Source organism: Anser cygnoides, chromosome 1, assembly GCF_040182565.1.
Source record: "Anser cygnoides isolate HZ-2024a breed goose chromosome 1, Taihu_goose_T2T_genome, whole genome shotgun sequence".
In the NCBI taxonomy this organism is placed as follows: domain Eukaryota; kingdom Metazoa; phylum Chordata; class Aves; order Anseriformes; family Anatidae; genus Anser; species Anser cygnoides.
In genome coordinates, this window is record NC_089873.1 from 132,260,451 (window position 1) to 132,279,248 (window position 18,798).

The following is an 18,798-nucleotide window of genomic DNA, read 5'->3' on the forward strand; positions in this document are numbered from 1 at the left end:
GCACTTTTCACAAGGGCTGCTGCTCCTAAGTGGCTGAAAAGCTTAACAGATGCTCGTGTTAAAGCCTACTTACCATGTGAAACTGAGAGCTTTTGGCTGCCTCTCAAGTGCAAGACTATAAAATGTTTTCCAGAAAGGTTCAGATGGGACAGATTATTCACAAATTGCCTTTGTTGCCACTCAGAGAAGAACTGTCTTGGGCTTGAAATATTTCACAGATATTTATTGTATTCTGAAAACTTCATTTTATTTCTAACTTATTTACAGTTAAACATTCAGAATCATAAAATATGAAGTATAAAATATTTAACAAAATAGATGCAGTTCATGTTGTTCAGATGCACCATAGATATATGATGAAACAGTAAACAGCACAGGAATTTCCTGATGGTCCTCTCTCTCATTAACCAGGGAAAGGAATGTGTAGACCCGTCCTATACGTTCTGACCTGATAAGTATGGCATCGAATTCTCATTTCAGAGAACATCACCACTCTGATTTCTATGTCCTCAGTCTGTCTTCCACAGTTACCTTCACTGTCTGAAATGCGACACTGTAATGTTCAATACATCAGATACCTTCTAAAGTCGGTATTTTTAATACTTTTTTTTTTTTTTAATATAGAACTTCCTAGAAAAGAAGAATCAGGTAATTCAGGCAATATGAACAAAAGAGTCATTTATTATATATATATTCTCTAGTAAGTTATAATAGTCTCTTGGATTTTAAATGTCTTTTTGCTATTTTCAATGCTTAAAAATTATAATTTTAAAACATTAAATATTGTATTATATACATTATGATTTAATTTCTCATTTCTAAACATGGAGCATTCTCCAAGTGAAAACTTGGATGAAACAGAAAACAACTTCATTGACATAACAGGCTTTAAAAGTTCACTTCATACAACCATAGATTTGACTATATGAAAAATAGCCAAATGTCAATTTGCTCCTGTATGGGTTTTTTTTCTTTGTCTTTCCGGTCTTGGGGAGAGGGCTTTTTTTGGCTTTTGTTTTTGTATAAATGAAAGGACAGATCTGGTCAGTACTGTTGTCAGTGTTCAGTATTTTATCTTTTTTTTTTTTTTAATCTCATACTTATTTTATATAAAATAACAAAATATACAGAGAGAGCTGAGTTTGTTACATTAGTTCATACACATACAGTAAATAAAAGTGTTTTTTTTTTTAATGTATGGCTTTGCAAAGGTAGATTATGAAGTGACTTTTGTATTTTATTTGTTTAAAAGCATTTTAAGAGAACGTGTTAGTGTGCTTACAATAGCGGCCATGGTAGTCGAATGTCGAGCCAAGAGTTTAATGCTAGGATCACTGGAGGTCTTGCCTGATACTGCTTCTGCAGCCTTCAGAAGACAAATGTAGTTTATTACAACCTCATCTATCTTAGCTATAATTTCCTGCTGCTGTGTTTCAGAGTTCATGACTTTAACTAAACGCATGCAGGCTTCTGTTAAGCAACAGAGTACTTGAAAGCTGGAAGTCATAGCTAAAAGCATTTCCTCAGGGCTTTTATCAGCCATGGCCATTTTCCTGCAGGCACTTCCCAACTGTCTCGATTCCATAGATAACAGTTGTTTGTACTTAGAAAGTTTAAGGTCATATGTTTCTGGATGTAAATCTTCTCTCTTGCCCATACTTGCTCGGACCAGTGACAGTAGCTCACTGGCATCCTTTTGTGCTGCAATAAATCCATCAGGCATTGCATACGTCTTCTCTTTCATCACATTTATTCGTGTAATTCGTGCATCAAAGGCCACATCATTGAGATTCACATCAATCTGGCCACCTTGGGTGTCAGCACTGCTCTTCTCATGTGCATTAACTGCCTCACCTTGCAGGGTCTCAGCAGCTTTCGGGGACTCCAAGACTTTCTGCTCATTTTCACTGGAAAAAGACTGACTGACTGGTTCTGCGAGCTCGCACGGGTTCTGCGGTTCGAAGAGACATGAGAGCTGATGGCCATCTCCATCATCTTCATCATCATCACTTCCTCTGCTTAGGAAACAGTAGCTAAAGGGGCCACGACACCTCCAGGCGCTGGTGTCCAGCTTCCGCAAAGGCAACGTTCGACACTGCTTGGAGTCCTTCTGATTGACTCCTGTGCCTGAACACCTCTTACTGTCCTTCCTATCAGTGCTGACATACACACAACTCTGGGAGTAACTTTTTGACAGCTTTTTGCCCAGGGAGAGCTCCACCCTTCCTTCTGACTTGGATTCATCCCTTGGGGTGGTGTCCAGACATTTCAAGCTGGCTGCGGCTGCCTTCCTTTCAAACAGCATCTCAATGTCTGCAGATCCTCCAGTGATGCTGCTGCTGCGTCTCAGCACTTTCCTGTTGTGCGGCATCCTGAGGCTTCCTCCTATCATGTCATATGGCCGTAAACTAACTGTTGCCCCACAAACCTGATTTACTTTGGGAATGTCACAAGAGTCTTGATTTTGACTTGGCACCTTTGATTCTGATAGCATGGATGATAGCATGATGGAGTCAGCTAGAGGCTGTCTAGGAAAAGCTGTAGGCATGCCTCCTTGTCTTCCCTTTTCAGGCTCTGTGAAAGCTACACTAGGGGTAGTAGAAGAGCAGACAGAAGAATTAAGCATCACCCTGACAATATTCACAGACTAAACTTTTATATATCTGTAATACTCAGGGCAAATGGATTCATAGTATATTCCAGAGGTCTCCATTCCTCAAAATATTTCACACACAAAAAAACCAACATTGCTAGCTCCTCATGTCTTTTGTATTTCACTATGATGCTTTTTAAATCTATCAACAAATTATAACTTTTGAATAATAAATTGTTCCACTACAGAACACGTTGAAATAAAGGAATAGAAAATCATCTATAAAACTTCCTAAATGCCCCCCCCCAGTATGTGGATTGGATGTTTACTATTAAATAATTAGATGAATATTTTCCGATTAAAATACCTTCTTTAACTATGCCTGAGAGAGTATGGAAGGATGCATTCATGGTAATTTTGTTTTGGTTATGTGGTTGTTTGTTTGTTTTTCTCATTCTTTCTCCTAGTCTGCTCCACTTTCAGATTTTCATGCATTGCTTCACTACTGGGACATGTGTGTTGCTACCCAGGAAGAATGAAATGTTTAAAACCCAATCGAAAGCATTTCCAAAGCTATCTCTGAAAAACTGTGTATTTTTCTGAACAGAAAGTTCACAAAGTCACTTGAAACTGGAACTTCAAAATGTGGTAATGATTCTATATGTGAATTATTCTTAAAGGAAACACCTACAATCAGATGGTGAAGTAAAAACATATAGTGACATTTTCTCACCTTTACAGTTAGAGCTTTTTATTCATACTGGCATGTTTTTGACAATCTGCTAAAGTAGCATAAAATATATAATAAATGAAGCACTTTTTTTTCTTTCTCTCCATCATTAATATACCTTCTGAAGTCATCTTATGATCTAAAAAGAATCCTGGAACTCAAATGGCTATGAACTTTGGAGAGGCTTCCAAAGTTTACTTTCTCCCCTAGGCCTCTCCATCAATGTCCCCCAAATATTAGATCTAAAACACAGGAGACTTTTTTTTTGTTAAACTGTAATGAGAGATCTTCCAAAAAAAAAAAAAAAAAAGAATTTTTGTAAGCAACTCCCAAGAACATCTCAACACAAAGAAGTAAAATGAATAGATACACTAAGGTCTAATCCCACAGCCTGCTGTAGATTGATGATGTGCTTTCAGGTAAAGAGAATGCAAACTTCATACCTAGCCTTCAACCTTAACATGCAACTTTAAAAACAAACATAAGAAACACTTTATTACTGATGTACCTGTAGTTTCTTTTATCTTGGGGATCCGATGACATCCTTCTCTCAAAGTGCCAAACAGTGGTTCAGCATTAATTGCTGAATGCACGACAGGCACCGTCATCCTGTGACACACAGCTTCTGGCTGCTGATGCAGGTCTTTGTATGTTGTTCCATGGTTTGGAAGAATGGCAGCTCTTTCATCTGCTGGAATATAGGCAATGCCCTTCATTGATGGGTCAGAGATAATGTGCTTAACGTCAGAGGTACAAAGAGGAGATTCAACAGGGGTAGCACATGTGCTACTGCCCGTGCTGCATCCTGCATCCACTGAAGAGCACTGAGAGCTTTGCAGTGAGAAATGGCCTTCACTTTGCAGAGATGACATGCGCTTAGCCAAGTGATATTCACAAAGTCTAGCCACACTCTGCTCAGCTTCTGGAAGCTTTGAAGGATGGTCATCTGCAGATAAATCGGTATCTTCTGCATCATTTAGGTCTTTGGCTGAAGACACAGGAGTCATATCTGACAAGAAGTTTTCACCTTGGCCAAGCCCTGAGGTATCATCCTGATCCACCTCAGGATCTACTTCATCCTTACAGTCAGTTTCTGTTTTGCCAAGGACAGGAACTCTTGGAAATGTCTTCCCGTTCACTGTTTCTGGGCTTGGCTTATCTGCTGCCCCATCATCGGCAGCATACCATCTTTGGCGAAAGGCAGTTCTCTCCACATTAAAAGTGCTTAGGCGTTGACTGTCTCTTGCTGAAAGAGTTCCAAATTTAGCTTTTAGGTCTTCATCAGCCTCTGCTTTTTTAGTTCCCTGTTGCTTTTTCACAGTAGCATTGCCATCAGAAGGTGCTTTTACTTCACTGTCTGTCATCTTAGTTTTCCTTTTACTAGTGCAAGAATATACCAAGGATCCCATGTGCAATTTGCTAAAATAATCAGTGACAGATTTTGTTTCCATGGTCTCTGGCTCCATTTCCATGTTATCTGAATGAAGAATCTGCTTTGAAGGCACAACTTTTGACTGTAGCTCCGCAGCCTGACGACCAGACAAAGGCTGAGAGGATTTCATGCCTGGCACTCCAGCCTGACTCTTAGCGATGGGAAATTCAGTCTGCTCTTCCACAAGGGGTTGATAGCCTTCGCTTGTGGTCAAAAACATGCGTGCAGTGTTTTCTGTCTGTTTCTGCGCTGCAGCTAATTCAGAACTTTCAGTCATTTCAGAGGAATTTGTTTCATTGCCAGAATCTGAAGATGACTCAGGGCTATATGCTCGCAAGATAGCTACACCTGCAAGCCACAAAAAATGAGAGTCAATCAATGACAGCAGCTGAAGCACCTGGACAAGTGACAAGCAAAGGCGTGTGTTAGAGACAAAAATATCTTTTGTAAGAATAATCTGACTTTATTGCACAGTTCCCGGGACAGGTAGCTTAATAACATTACAGTAGTTCTATTACATAATATGGAATATGATGTATGGAAAATGATGGCAAAAAAAAGCAAAACAACAAAAAACAAAACCCCCTCACAAAATGGAGTATTTCCAAAGCTAAATGGATGAGATGGAATGATTTTCAATGAATAAATGTAACTATGGTGAAAGAACCTGAGTTGTCATTCGTCTGCTGTTCCTCTGAAGCAGCCAAAGCTTCTAGTGCTTGAAGTGTAGAGACTACAGCATCATCTAGCCCCTTTTCACACTTCCCCTCTGTATTAGTAGCGACAGCATCGATAAGCGACACTGGAATATCATCACTGCCTAGATTACTGGCTTGCTCCTTGTCGTCTCTAGGCTGTGTTGCTTGATTCTGAGAGTCTTCCTCATCTGAACTGTCCCTGAAGCCAGGTGGAGGAGCAGCAATGGCCATGTTTAAGGTATGCAATAGGAAATCATCTTCATTATCATCACCTTCTGGAGGTGGAAGTGAAGTCAAATCAATAATGTCATCACTAGAACCAGAAAGGCTGAGAAGAGCAGGCCTATCGATTTCTCCTACCATAATGTCTTCTTCACAGCTTACTTCATCTTCATCTTCAGCATCATCTGTGTTTTCTGCATAACAAATATCATGCAGCAAAGGCTCTTCTATTCCTTCCGCAGCTCCAAATATTTTACCATCATTTATGGTTGCGTAAACAGAATTTGTAGCAAACTGAATGCTTTCAGCATCTGGTGACAACTCCAGACCTTTAATGTCATTGGCATTACTAATATAAATGGCTCTTTGTTTTTCTAGTACTTCTGGACTTTCATCCAAAAGCCTTTCATAGCCAAGAGTCTGAGGATTGATACCATCCAAGTTGTGATCTCCAAATATAAAAGAAACTTTTGCTCCCCTGGGAGAATCCTGTGCTTTCTTGCTAGATTCCAAACCTGAGAGTGACAGCAGTGAAGACTGATTAAAATTTCTGCTTTCTTCTGCTTCAGTGGGGTCACTTTGCTTGGCCAGATGCTGATCAAATCCACCTGAATTATAGGTATTTTCTATGTACAGATGTCTGTGCTCTTTTTGACATAACAGACTTTCAGAAACATCTACAGTCTTCTGTTGAGGATCAGCAAAGGACATTTGAGTCTCTTGATCTCCTTCAGCCAGGAAAGTGGTAGTTTTTGGTACACAATTCCACTCAGAAGCAAGGAGACTATGCTTCCCTCTATTTTCAATTCCTGTAACACAGGGAAATAAAAGAAACATTATGAAATCACAGATTCATATAATCACAAGTTCATGCAATTTTTTAAACAATATCTTGTTAATATTGAGCAATGAACCCTCTGAATAGGACAGCTGGGTCATCAAACGCTTCAGAAAAGCATTTTCAAGCTTACCTCTGCTCTGAATTAAATAGCTGTTGATTTAATGACCTAAAGTTTAACTGACACTTTTGTACTTTAGTGCAAAACCAAACCACAGCTAGGTACAAATGCTATTCCAGAAATAGTAACAGAAAATCAAATTCCCAGCTGGTTTCCACAACACCATATGTATTCTTATACAAGATATATGTGTATAATGTAATAACACTCATAGGGAACATGCATCTGTTTCAATACAGTTATGAAAGAAATTCAAGCTATCAAAGGCTGAATATTAGAACATTACAAAGCTGAATTGGTATACTGTAGAGCCAAGTCTAAGCCAGCAATAAAATCTCATTTGGCATAGCCTTGTATTTATCTGGAGATGCACTGGGGCTTAAGCTGGCTTCTGCTTTACACCTGTGACCATCAATAACATACTGTGCAATGAATACCTGTTTCTCTGCTCCCTGTATTTTTCTTGTTCGCCATGTTGAATATTGAACGCCTTGAGTCGACCAGCAGTCTATAGTACCCAGCTGTTAGGCAAGCAAGATTCATTGCATCTGATGACTCCATCAGTAGAGTAATAGGCTAAGAAGAATACAACCAAGTCTTGGTTAAGGCTGTTACTTCTCTGTTTGTTTACCTGCTGACAATACTACTACATGGAATCAAAAGGAGTTACATCAGGAATGCCACACTGAAAAATATACATGAGAACTTATTTTCCTCACTACCACCATCAGGCAACATCAAACATTTTCAGGGGGTATCTTATTAAAATATATAAATAACTGAAAGGAAGGTGCAGGGAGGAAAAAGCCAGGCTCTTTTCAGTGGTGCCTAGGGCTAACAGAAGAGGCAATGGGCACAAACTGAAATACAGGAGGTTCCCTCTGAACATCAGGCAGCACTTCTGTGCTGTGCGGGTGACTGATCACTGGCACACGTTGCAGGCTCTCTCCTTGGAGACATTCAGAAGCTGCCTGGATGTGGTCCTAGGCAACCTTCTCTAGGTGGCCCGGCAGGGGGCTTGGACCAGATGAGGTCCAGAAGTCCCTTTCTACCTCAAGAATTCTGTGATTTACAAGATTAGAGTTGGAATAAGAAGTCCAACTGGGCATTTTTAAGGGCTGAGTTTGTTCTCTTTCTGAAAAAAAGCTAATTACTTTAAGACTCTTGCTCCATCTTTCTCTTGCATAGATATATATATATATTTTCTCCTAAGCACTGTTTACTGCTACTCTGAAACTGCCAAGGGCTAAAACTCTGGTACATTAGGTGCTGCAGTCTTACAGTAGCATGGGAATCATTGCAGCTTGCCAGAAAATGAAGTGCCCTAAGCTCATGTAAAGAAGTAAAATAGGAAGCAAACAGGGATGGAAAAAGTTCAGGTTGAAAAAATACAGTGGTGAGGATAAAGCTATCATTACACAGCAGCAGCAGGGAATATTAAAATGAGAGCTTAAAAGATTTCAGTATTTGTGGCCTGGCATTGCTTAAAAGACGTGATGAAAAAAATGAATAGACAAACAGAAACAGAGAACAGAGAGAGATCCTCAGAAGAGAAATCAGCACAGAAACCAAACTCAAAGCCTTTAAAGAGAACAGTTAGACTTAACAGAAAAATGCCATAGTTCTGAAAAGCTGTCTTGCAGGCTAGAGAGCATTGAATGTAAGAAATCCATGTGAAACACACTTTCTTTTATTTCCTTTTCCTTTGCCCCATTGTATAAATTCCTTTGCCTAAAACTTTTGTTCATGTCTCCGTAGCTTATAACAGCAAAAGTTGCTCTCCTCAAATTCATTTTAAGGTGTCTAGCCTCTAGAACTCCTAAAGAGGAAAAAAAATTACCAAGTCCTTACCATGATACATAGATAGAATTTACATCATAGACAACCTATCTGGTCATTCACATAGTTTGTAGCGACTTATAACCATGTGGACATTTGCGACCTGAAGGCAACTGATTGTGGTAGAAATTGTGGCCAAAACATAATTTATGTTCATAGCTTACTACCAAACTCAAAACTGTTGTATGAACAGTTTTCGGCAACATGTAAAAGTCTATGCACTTTTTTTCTTTAAAGTATTTTATGCTATATATAAAATACTCATCCTCAGTATGAGGTTCTACTCAACACATGCTTCTTTCTAAAGGATTCAAACAGAGATATAAAATTAATTATAAATTATTAATTCTATAATGAAGTACTTAATCTTTGTTCTCTTGAGTCACAAATAAAAAATAGCATTGAAATGCCATGTTGATGTCAAATTTTTCTGCGATGATAGACAGAAATGGACAATTTCCAAAGAAGTCTCAGATTGCTGAAAACAGTGCTGTGAACTACTGTTAATCTGATGAACAGTCTCGTGACAGCTAAATTTTACTGGCTGCATCTCCCAAGTGATTTATGCTTGTGAAGATATCAAAAAGAACCAAAAATAAAAGAAGAACACAGGCTTCTTATTCATTCATTTGTTACAAAAATGGCACTTATTGGCATATTCAGAATCTAGATATAGGAACCTGCTACCTTACGGTATGCCTGTGTTTGCCCACATCTCCAATATCTCCACAAGAAACTGTGACAGTCCATACTTGTGCCCCACACAGAAGTTTTTTGTTGTTGTTGTTTTGTTTGTTTTGTTTTGTTAAATTCATTCCACAGCCTTCTAGCTTTGTAATTTTAATGTTAGGCGTTCTGTATTTAAGACTGAATGTGTTGAAAGGCAAGAAGATAGGCATATACATGGTTTGCAGTAAGGCAGTAACAGCATTATAACACAAAACATAAGATCATGGCAATATAAAATATCATGGCATACAGTGCTGCATTTTACATTCAAGTAGAAGGGAAGTATTTAATTTCTGGACTACTTTCTCCATCAGAAAAAAGAGGATAACAACTTTCTCACAAGAGGGCTACAAGTTTCGCACAGTAATACAAGTAAAGTAGACTGAGATGCTCAGATTGCTAAAATGCTGTATTCATCAACCTGTACATTTTTTGTGATATTGTTGTCAAAGGGCACCTAGATCAATTTACAGCAATGTTTTTTTTCATTAACTTAAATACAAGGAAACACTTTCAGGTCAATAAGCCTAAAGCATTCAAAGCAAAAGTTTAGTAAAATATCCCTTGTGTATGTTTTGTTGTTGTTTATTTATTTTTTAATGTACATCTGTGTAAGCAACAAGAACTGTTAGGCTCCATTTATTTTAAAGTATATTTAAGTTTCAAGTATAAGGAGAACTCTTCCTTTAATCTCTGATTGTCCTGATTGATGTCCTAGACAGTCTCTGAAGCCTTTCACTTTAAAATCTGATAGGAAGCACACCAAGAAGAACCAGGATAATATAATGTATAAAACTCCATTCACTGCCCCCCAGATGCCACAGATGCAAAGTGTTAAGCAGGATAAAAGAGAAATTAAATTACTATAGGTAGAAGAAGAGCATACAATAATACAGAATATGGGACAAGAAACTTAACTGGAATTATAAGGCCTAAGAAAAAAAAAAAAGCCTTTTAACCGGTTATTTCACTAGTAAGAACTATATGGTTACTTGCAGTGTCCTTTGCGGATAAAACACTGGGCTACTTGAGACACTGATCTGATAGAACTGGCAATTCTCTAACAGTAATAACATTGTCTATTACACCAAAAGTGGCTTATAGGAGCTCAAGGAACTTCAAAAGAAGGCCAATTTCATCATCAACCTCTTCTCACCATGGAAATCAAGGGACACAACAACAAAGCAAATTGCCAGAGCTAAAAATGCACTTCCAACAACATATCATTGTCATGAAAACATTTGGAACAATTAGCACAGTTTGACCAAATATTTAAATAAAAAGGCAAAAACATTATTTAAAGACATTGCATCATTGCAGATCAACAAAAAACTTACTTTTACATCTAAGACATGCAGCTCAACTCTAACACTGCTTTCATCTTCTGTAAACATCTCGATCCTGTTCACATGGCTGAAGTCTGCCAGGAGAGCCACCAGGTTTGTTTTGGTGTTTATCACATGACTGATGCCATACCGTGGCCCTACTAACAATGTCACTTCTGAACGCTTTTCTCCCTGCTTTAGCATAAAAAGGGGAAGAAAAAAAAAAAAAGTAAAACCCATGAGAAACACTGCACAGTCACTGCCTTCTTTCATCTCCATGAAGCTTCATCTGCATGATTAAAGATTACCACATTTTTCTGAGAAGGTGAAATATAGAAGAGCATACTAGTTCGATAATTAATTACAAAAAGTAAAGGAATTTGATCATGGATATTGGCTGTACTGCAGTTTTTAGATGGATAGGTGGGTGGACAGATGGATGGATGGATGTTTCCTTTAAAAGAAAGTATTTTTCATCAAGAGTTTTCCAGAGTAATAATTTAAGTATTCTTCAGTTAATTGGATGGCACTATTTGCCAAATAGATGCTACCTATCTCCAAACCCTCAGTAAGTATTCAAATTACACTAGGAATGTTATTTTCAAGATGAAAAGAAACTAAAAGTGATTTGGTTCAATTTAACAAGTATTTTTTTTTAAGTGTATGAATAGAACTTAAACTTCCAAAGAAAATGTTACGGTCCAGTTTTTGCAAAGAGACACTTGGATAAAACCATCAAGAAAAGAGAGAAACTTTTTCAAGAGAATTATTACCACTAGTGTTGCCTTGAAAACACGCCCTCCATACAACCGCAGATCACTGAGGAACTTTAGATAGTGCACCTTGGCTTGCAGAGCAGATAGCTGAAGAAAGAGAAACAGGGGTAAGATATAGTGGTAGAAATCAACAAGTTACTAATTTTATTTAAAAAAATAAAAGGTATTCATGTGGTGTAAAGAAAATGGACAGCAATAAGAGCTCATCAGAGTCTGAAACCAAATCATCAAATGCTTGACTTTCAGATGAGGAGAAACAGTTTCATTCTTAAAATTCAGATTGTGCTTGTTTAGTCAAATGCACTGAGAATTTGGGTATGGGCTATATCAGGGCACTGCAAGAACATTGTAACTGCTCCAATAAAGGGAAAATGTTAAACTACTCAAATTAGACATCTGTTCATTGAGGGATTTCAAGGATAGTCAACAGCTTTCAATTCATAATCACCACCAGTTCTTAAACATTTATGGACCAATACAGAGAAAGAGAACAAAGAATTTCATTTTGTCAGCTATGTGCTTTACATTTTGCAAGGTACTTGCAACATATGGCATATTATTCTGCCTCATTACTGCAATTCCTATTTTTAAAAATAAAATTCCTCTACTATATTTAGTAGGGAATAAATCTGGAAGCCAAATACAGTACATAAATACGATTCTATCATGCAACCCAATCCATAATTTATCTCTTTTTTCCCCTACCTTAAAATACCTACTTAAAAACATCAAGCTTGGACATATTTTATGAGATTGAATGGAACCAAGAAACAGTTCATTTCACCCAAACAATCTGAAGCCAGAACTTACACCTCCCTTGTGTAAATCTTTGAGTGTGGACTTTATCGAGCTCATCTCATTTACTATTCTCTCTTCAGCCACTAGATTTCTAGTTCAAAAACTTACTTGATCTTAAACAGCATTTTAAGAGCCCCTAAACTAATGTTTTCCTAGACTCTAAGGAGGAAATGAATCCAAAGCAGAAAGCCAAGAGGGAATGAAGTCCCCTTCCTTTAAGTAGGTGTTAAGTTGGATACAGAAATACACAGGACTTATAAAAAAGGAAGGATCCTAAGAGTGACAGTCTTCCCTTCACAGGAAGGGATACAAGCTCCAGAGGCTTGTCCTGGCTTAGTACCTACAGGTGAGACAGAAGGTGACGATGAGCTCTGATGCTTTGTTTCTGATGACTGCCTGGTAAAAAGGCAGGCGGGCATGCAATGAGTTTCCAAAGCTCAAATCACAAAGAATAAAGCAAAAATCATGGAATCACAGAATCATTTAGGTTGGAAAAGATCTCTAACATTGTATAGTCCAACCTTTAACCTAGCACTGCCAAGTACACCATTAAACAATATCCCTAAGCTCTACATCTACACGTTTTTTGAAGACCTCCAGAGATGACTCAACTACTCCCCTGGGAAACCTGTTCCAATATTTCACAACCCTTTCAGTGAAGATATTTGTCCTAATAACCAACCTAAACCTCCCCTGTTGCAACACAAGGCCATTTCCTCTTATCACTTGGTGCTTGGGAGAAGAGACCAATCCTCATCTCACTATAGCCTCTTTTAAGGTAATTGTAGAGCATGATAAGGTCTCCCCTGAGCCTTCTTTTCTCCAAGCTAAACAACCCCAGCTCCCTCAGACACTCCTTGTAAGACTTGTTCTCTAGACCCTTCACCAGCTTCATTGCCCTTCTTCGGACATGCTCCAGCACCTAGATGTCCTTCTTGTAGTAAGGGGCCCAAAACTGAACACAGTAGTTGACGTGCAGCCTCACCAGAGCTGAGTAGAGAGGGACAGACACTTCCCTACTTCTGCTGGCCACACAATTTCTGATACAAGCCAGGATCCTGTTGGCCTTCTTGGCCACCTGAGCACCCCGTTGGCTCATAACCAGCCAGATATTGACCGATACCCCCAAGTCTCTTTCTGCCGGGCAGCCTTCCAGCCACTCCTCCCTGAGTCTGTAGCGCTAATTGGGGTTTTTGTGCCCCAAGTGGAGGACCTGGTACTTAGCCTTGTTAACTTCATAGAGTTGACCTTGGCCCATCAGTCCAGACTATCCAGATCCCTCTGCAGAGCCTTACTACCCTCAAGAACATCAACACTTGCACCTAACTTGGTGTCATCTGCAAACTTACTGAGGGCGCACTCAATACCCTTGTCAATATCATTGATGAAAATATTGAAGAGAACTGTCCCCAGTACTGAACCCTGGGGGACACCACTAGTGACTGGCCTCCAGCTGGATTTAACTCCATTCACCACAACTCTTTGGACCCAGCCACCCAGCCCGTTTTTAACCTAACAAAGTGTACACCTTTCCAAGCCATGAGCAGCCAGTTTCTGCAGGAGAATGCTGTGGGAAACAGTGTCAAAAACCTTACTGAAGTACAGGTAGATCACATCCACATCCTTTCCCTCATCCACTGAGCATGTCACCTTAACAAAGTCTGCTGCGGAAAGGCATTGTTGCAACCTCTGTTCTAACCAAGAATCAATACTGAATGCCCCTGCCATCACCTGTGATTCCTTCAGCAGTGATAGCTTCCAAAATAAAACCAAAGTTACACTACTATGATAACTAGTAAGTAATTGGCATTATTCAGGTTTAGCTTCAGCACTGCTGGAGACAAGCAGTACTTCAGTCAAAAAGGTGTCCCCTCTCCCTGAGCATTCCGGGTCAAACACACAGATCTACATTCACAATCATGACATGACCTGAAACTCACCTCCTCCAAGCAGGATTTTTGCTGATCCCAATGAACCTTAGCTCGGGCACCTTAGTTCTGGGCTTTTCCCATTCGGAAAAAAAAGTGTCAAGAACCAGGATTCAGCTAATTTTATGTCTCAACTACTCACTCTTAGGTTCTGTTTACTGTCAATGGAGAGAAACAGGCATTTCTAGGACAAGTCATCTGACCTATTTTTGGCATCTAATATGGGATGGGATGAATTGTTCCCTAGAAGTGCCTGTTTCTCTCTGTTGACTACAAAGAGAGGCTAGATAACTTACATAAAAAAAAGAACACTCATTATGGTGTCTAAAACCAGACACAGCTGTATGCATGCAACAATGCTGTGTGCATTTCTCAGGGACATTGTCTTCTACATTTCTTTCCATCTGAACTGAAAGCTTAGTTCTAAGAAAAGCATTTTACAATAGCAAGGAGGAGCAGTTACTATAAGGAACATTATCTATCCAATTAGGCCTTGGACAGGGAAATGTCTCTATCTACAGCTTAATGGAAAACAATCCTGAAAAACAGCATTTACATCAGGCCCATAGGTTAATATAGTTCAGACCAGAGCATAAGAGAGGAAACAATAACTTTCTAACAAGTCTGCCATTAATATGAAGCGCTAAATGAATTAAAAAATATGTGTCTTTATAATACCTGAAATGCTAATAACCACCTTTCTGGCATTCACAAGTTAAGAAGATAGTTTAGTTGGGATATAATTAATTATTTTAATTGTTCTTGGCTATGTTGTACTGATCACCAGAAGTTAAATTGTCTATATTCTCTGAAAATATAATGGCTAGGTATTTCTCCAAAGAATTAATTTAAAATGTTTCCCATGCATGCCACCCTTTCTGTTCTTTAAAACATATTTTCTATTAAGATGCAAATGTAATACCTTTTTACCCGGAGGAACTACGTTTTGATTTGCTTTGACAAGGTGCGAAAGTGCTTTCTTTATGTTCTTTTCTTTCATGCTTTGCAGCACAGCAGATGGAAGAAAAGTCTCTAATCCCCATTCTTTTCTGCAATAAAAGGCATATATTTAATTTCACATTCCTGTGACGATTATTTATCTAAAGACTGGTGACTATGATGTCAAGTGAATGAACTCATACAAACAAAGAAAAAGTTGATAAAGTCCAGAGTTTTGCAATAATGCATCATTTTGTATATTCGAACTATATGAAGAACTATTTTCTATATTCGAACTATATTCAAACTTATGAAGAAGATGCTTTAAAACTATACTCAATCATTTCTTCTATCTCTTCCAACATACTACACAGCAAAGAAGTTTAAAGTGTGTATGTTTAAAATTTAGGCTTGTTAATCCCCACCTAATTACACAGGCAAGCACCAATATAGAATTAAATTTGCAGAAGATTTAACAACATATATCAGATTAAATTTTATTTTCTAAATTTTTTTAGGACATGCAAACCAGCCAATGATTGTCTTTGTAACTTTGCCAACCTGACAACCTGTTCCCCTCCTTTTACCCAAAGTACTTTTCTTCTTGATGCACACTTTTTGACAGAAGACTGACTCTTCGCTCGTAATTTTTTTTCTTGTTGATTAGGATAAAATATAACAACATAGAAAAAGCTGGTTTTTTTGTTTGTTTGTTTTTGCATTTTTTTTTTTTTTTTTTTTTTTATCCTAGCAGATATACACATTGCTGCATTTTGGATTTTTAATTTTCCTTGCAGTTACATATATATGTTGTCTAACCTCTCCTAGAAAATCATAAGGACAACATAAAACAGGTGCTTACTAGATTCTTCTGTATCTAAGAAATCTTTTAGAAGGAATCTTAGACCCTATGGTATTCTGAACCAAGAAATCAACTGAATCTTATTATAATCATCTCTACTAAAACCCTAGGATTTAGGATATATAGACTTAGATCTGATCATTGAAAGCAAGAGAATTAATCTTATTTACATTTATAGCCTATTTCACATGCCTAAACACATGACCAAAAGGTAAATGTATTGTCCATACTTAAAGCTCTTAGCTCACCTGAATAAATTTCAAGTCACAAATAATGAAACTAAAACTGGTGCACACATATAGGCATATTAAAGAACTGACCTTAAAGAATCTATAAGCTTATCCAAGTCTTTCACTTTTAAAGAACACACTGAATCCTCAACTTACTCTATGTATTTGAGGGAGATTTTCTGAGTTTGCTTGGTGGTCACAGTTGCAATATACATCTGTAGTGCAGCCAACCGCAGGGCAATGTCGTATTTCAGTTCTGGTCCAAATCTTTCCTGAACCACATCATTACAGCTCTGCCAAAGAACCAGTAGAGGGAGTTTCAAGTTCAAAAATCTTGTATTAAAATTTTATATATATATATATGTATATATATATATATATATATATATTTAATGACCATTGTGTGAAGAGTAACCCTGAACCCAGAAACAGGACCATGTTGAAAGTAGAACTGCTGCTCTCAGAGATGTCAGATGCTCACCAGGATATGGGTACTTCTGGAGAACACAAGGACTTCTGCCAAAGAGCAGAAGCCATGAACATTTTGAACTAAGCTCTCTCTCCCTTCATCCTTTCCGAGGAAAACAGTAATCCCCTTTCATGAGTGTTGGGAGGGTACTAGGCTATCTGGACTCAGGACAGCAGAACTCTGCCTGGTGGGATGCCCAGGAGGAGAATCACATTGTTCTCACATCAGTTTTCTCATCCATTTTACTGGAAGTCCCTTTACAGACATCATTTCTGCCTGATATTATAGTACCAGAATTAAGTATAAACCATTATTTTGGCTTCACTGTTTTGTAAAGCCAAATATATTTTGGAAAGGCATCAAAGCCTCACTATTTGGCAGGACTTACGAAGGAAGGGAACTTTGCAGATGATGAAGATTTGCACATTCCCCAAGTGCACTGGCTTTATGCAGCAGAAATAAAACCCAGGACTTACTGTGGCCATACTTTTCTATCTGTGTATATACTGAATGCAACCAGCTTTTTATTCTCCATTTTGCTAACAATGGCCATGCTTTCACTTACCTGTACATAGAGATATTCAAACGCAACTGGATCTCTTCTTAAAAGATCAATGGGATCCTTTGGGACAAAGCTAATCCTGAAAAGACATCTCATCTTATGTGAGCTTGGTCTCTGGGTCACCTAGGATAGTGCAATAATTATATCAGAGCATAGCAATCCTGTTTGTGCAAGAGTCCGTTGTCTCAGGCATTGATCCTGCTCCAGAGACGCATGGTAACAAGGGAAGTAATTCTTTCTAACAAAGTGCTTTTCTGTGGGCTCCTTAGTACATATTGCACATAAGAACATCATATATATAGTCTTCTGGAAAGAATTCTAGACTTACATAGGCATGACTGCCCAATATAACTCATTCTCAAAGCAGAGGAATTCATTCATTCAAACCGAGAGAGAAAGGACAGAAAAAACAGACCTTAATGGAAACCACTCAAGTGAAATACAAAGTGAGTTGTACTTCCGCAGGACCAAAAGACTTATAAGCTAGAAGGGTGGTAAGGCTTCTGGGGAGAGGTCACATTTTACTTCTTAGTTTGATTGAGAATACCGATGAAGTACAGCTTGGCAGCTATTATTCTCACTTTCCCTTCATTGCTTCAATAAATTAGACGATTTGCCAGAAATTGTGTCTTTTCAGTTTTCCTGGTTTGTTCTGGATTAAGACACCTACCCCTAGACTTCTGACCAAGATAGACTTCTCCCAATACTTTAAAAGATCAAAAAGACTTCTTTGCTTGTTGGTCAGCAAAACACTTCGCTAAGAACATAACACAGTAATCTGGGTATTTTCACAAGGGACCGACACAGAGTGAATAAATAATTGGATGAAAGAGTAACAATCCAATAACTATTGTAAGTCATGGTCAGCAGCAATGTTATAATAGCAAATTAAAGAATTGCTGATTTTACAGGAACTTCAAAGAAGAAATTAATGTAGTTTATGTAGTTTATTCAATTAGGCTAATGTAATTAGAGAGTTAGTGTACTTTATAATCAACATCTTGAATTGATAAGATTATACTTACAAAAATCTCCAGTGGAGTCTCTGTCTTGAACTAACAATTTTCAGAATGTACATTTTTCTCACATTCTCTTTGACCCCGTTCCTAAGTATCTAGGCATACTCTGTATGTATAAATAAAAGCTCAAGATGGGATTTTCAAAAGCTCTCTGTGTTGGTTTGTTCTGATCCCTCTGATTTCAATGGGAATTTTATCAATTACTTCAAAGAGAGACAGCTAGGCCAGGAGAGCCAGCACTGAATATTCCTGGATATTGTGCATTCATTGGGAAGCTTGCACCCATGCAATAGGAACATTAACATGGCAAAGTCAAATGCTTAAAAGTTGGAAAATACTAGAAAGACCGCTATTGAGTAAACTTATTTCCTTCATATCACTACTCAGACTTGAGTTACATGAGCAAGGGAATTCTGGCATTTGTATTAAATTACTGTTCCCCTTCTCATTTAAAAATATATTTATACTTCTTTGAAAATTTAGGTAAAATGTAAAAAAAAAAAAAAAAAAGAAAAAACACCACAAAACCACAAATATTCTCCTGAAACACAGAAATAGCATGGAAAATTTCTGGCTAAACAGCTTGGCAAAAAGGATAAGCACCTAAAATCAGGGTTGTCTGCTGGGAATTGTGAAACAAACTCACCTCTAGTCAGAACTGGCTTGTCAGCAGCCTGATTTGCCTCCC

General features: G+C 38.1%; 1 protein-coding gene across 10 annotated transcripts in view; it reads right to left on the reverse strand.

The window, feature by feature from the left end:
- Positions 1-1,069: 1,069 nt before the first annotated feature.
- FRMPD4 (FERM and PDZ domain containing 4) overlaps positions 1,070-18,798 on the reverse strand; it is a 309,339-nt gene continuing 291,610 nt past the window's right edge. For 8 of the 10 annotated variants that reach the window (XM_048066738.2, XM_048066736.2, XM_048066740.2 and 5 more), the window contains 9 exons: positions 17,095-17,214; positions 16,217-16,353; positions 14,952-15,078; positions 11,301-11,390; positions 10,540-10,722; positions 7,072-7,210; positions 5,423-6,484; positions 3,832-5,103; positions 1,070-2,583 (listed from right to left, as the gene is read on the reverse strand). In XM_048066738.2, coding sequence (XP_047922695.1) covers positions 1,238-2,583; positions 3,832-5,103; positions 5,423-6,484; positions 7,072-7,210; positions 10,540-10,722; positions 11,301-11,390; positions 14,952-15,078; positions 16,217-16,353; positions 17,095-17,214 — 4,476 coding nt within the window. In that variant the 3' untranslated portion in view covers positions 1,070-1,237. Of the gene's footprint in view, positions 2,589-3,831; positions 5,104-5,422; positions 6,485-7,071; positions 7,211-10,539; positions 10,723-11,300; positions 11,391-14,951; positions 15,079-16,216; positions 16,354-17,094; positions 17,215-18,798 lie in introns of all 10 variants that reach the window. The other 2 variants (XM_066982097.1, XM_066982111.1) reach the window with 2 other exon arrangements.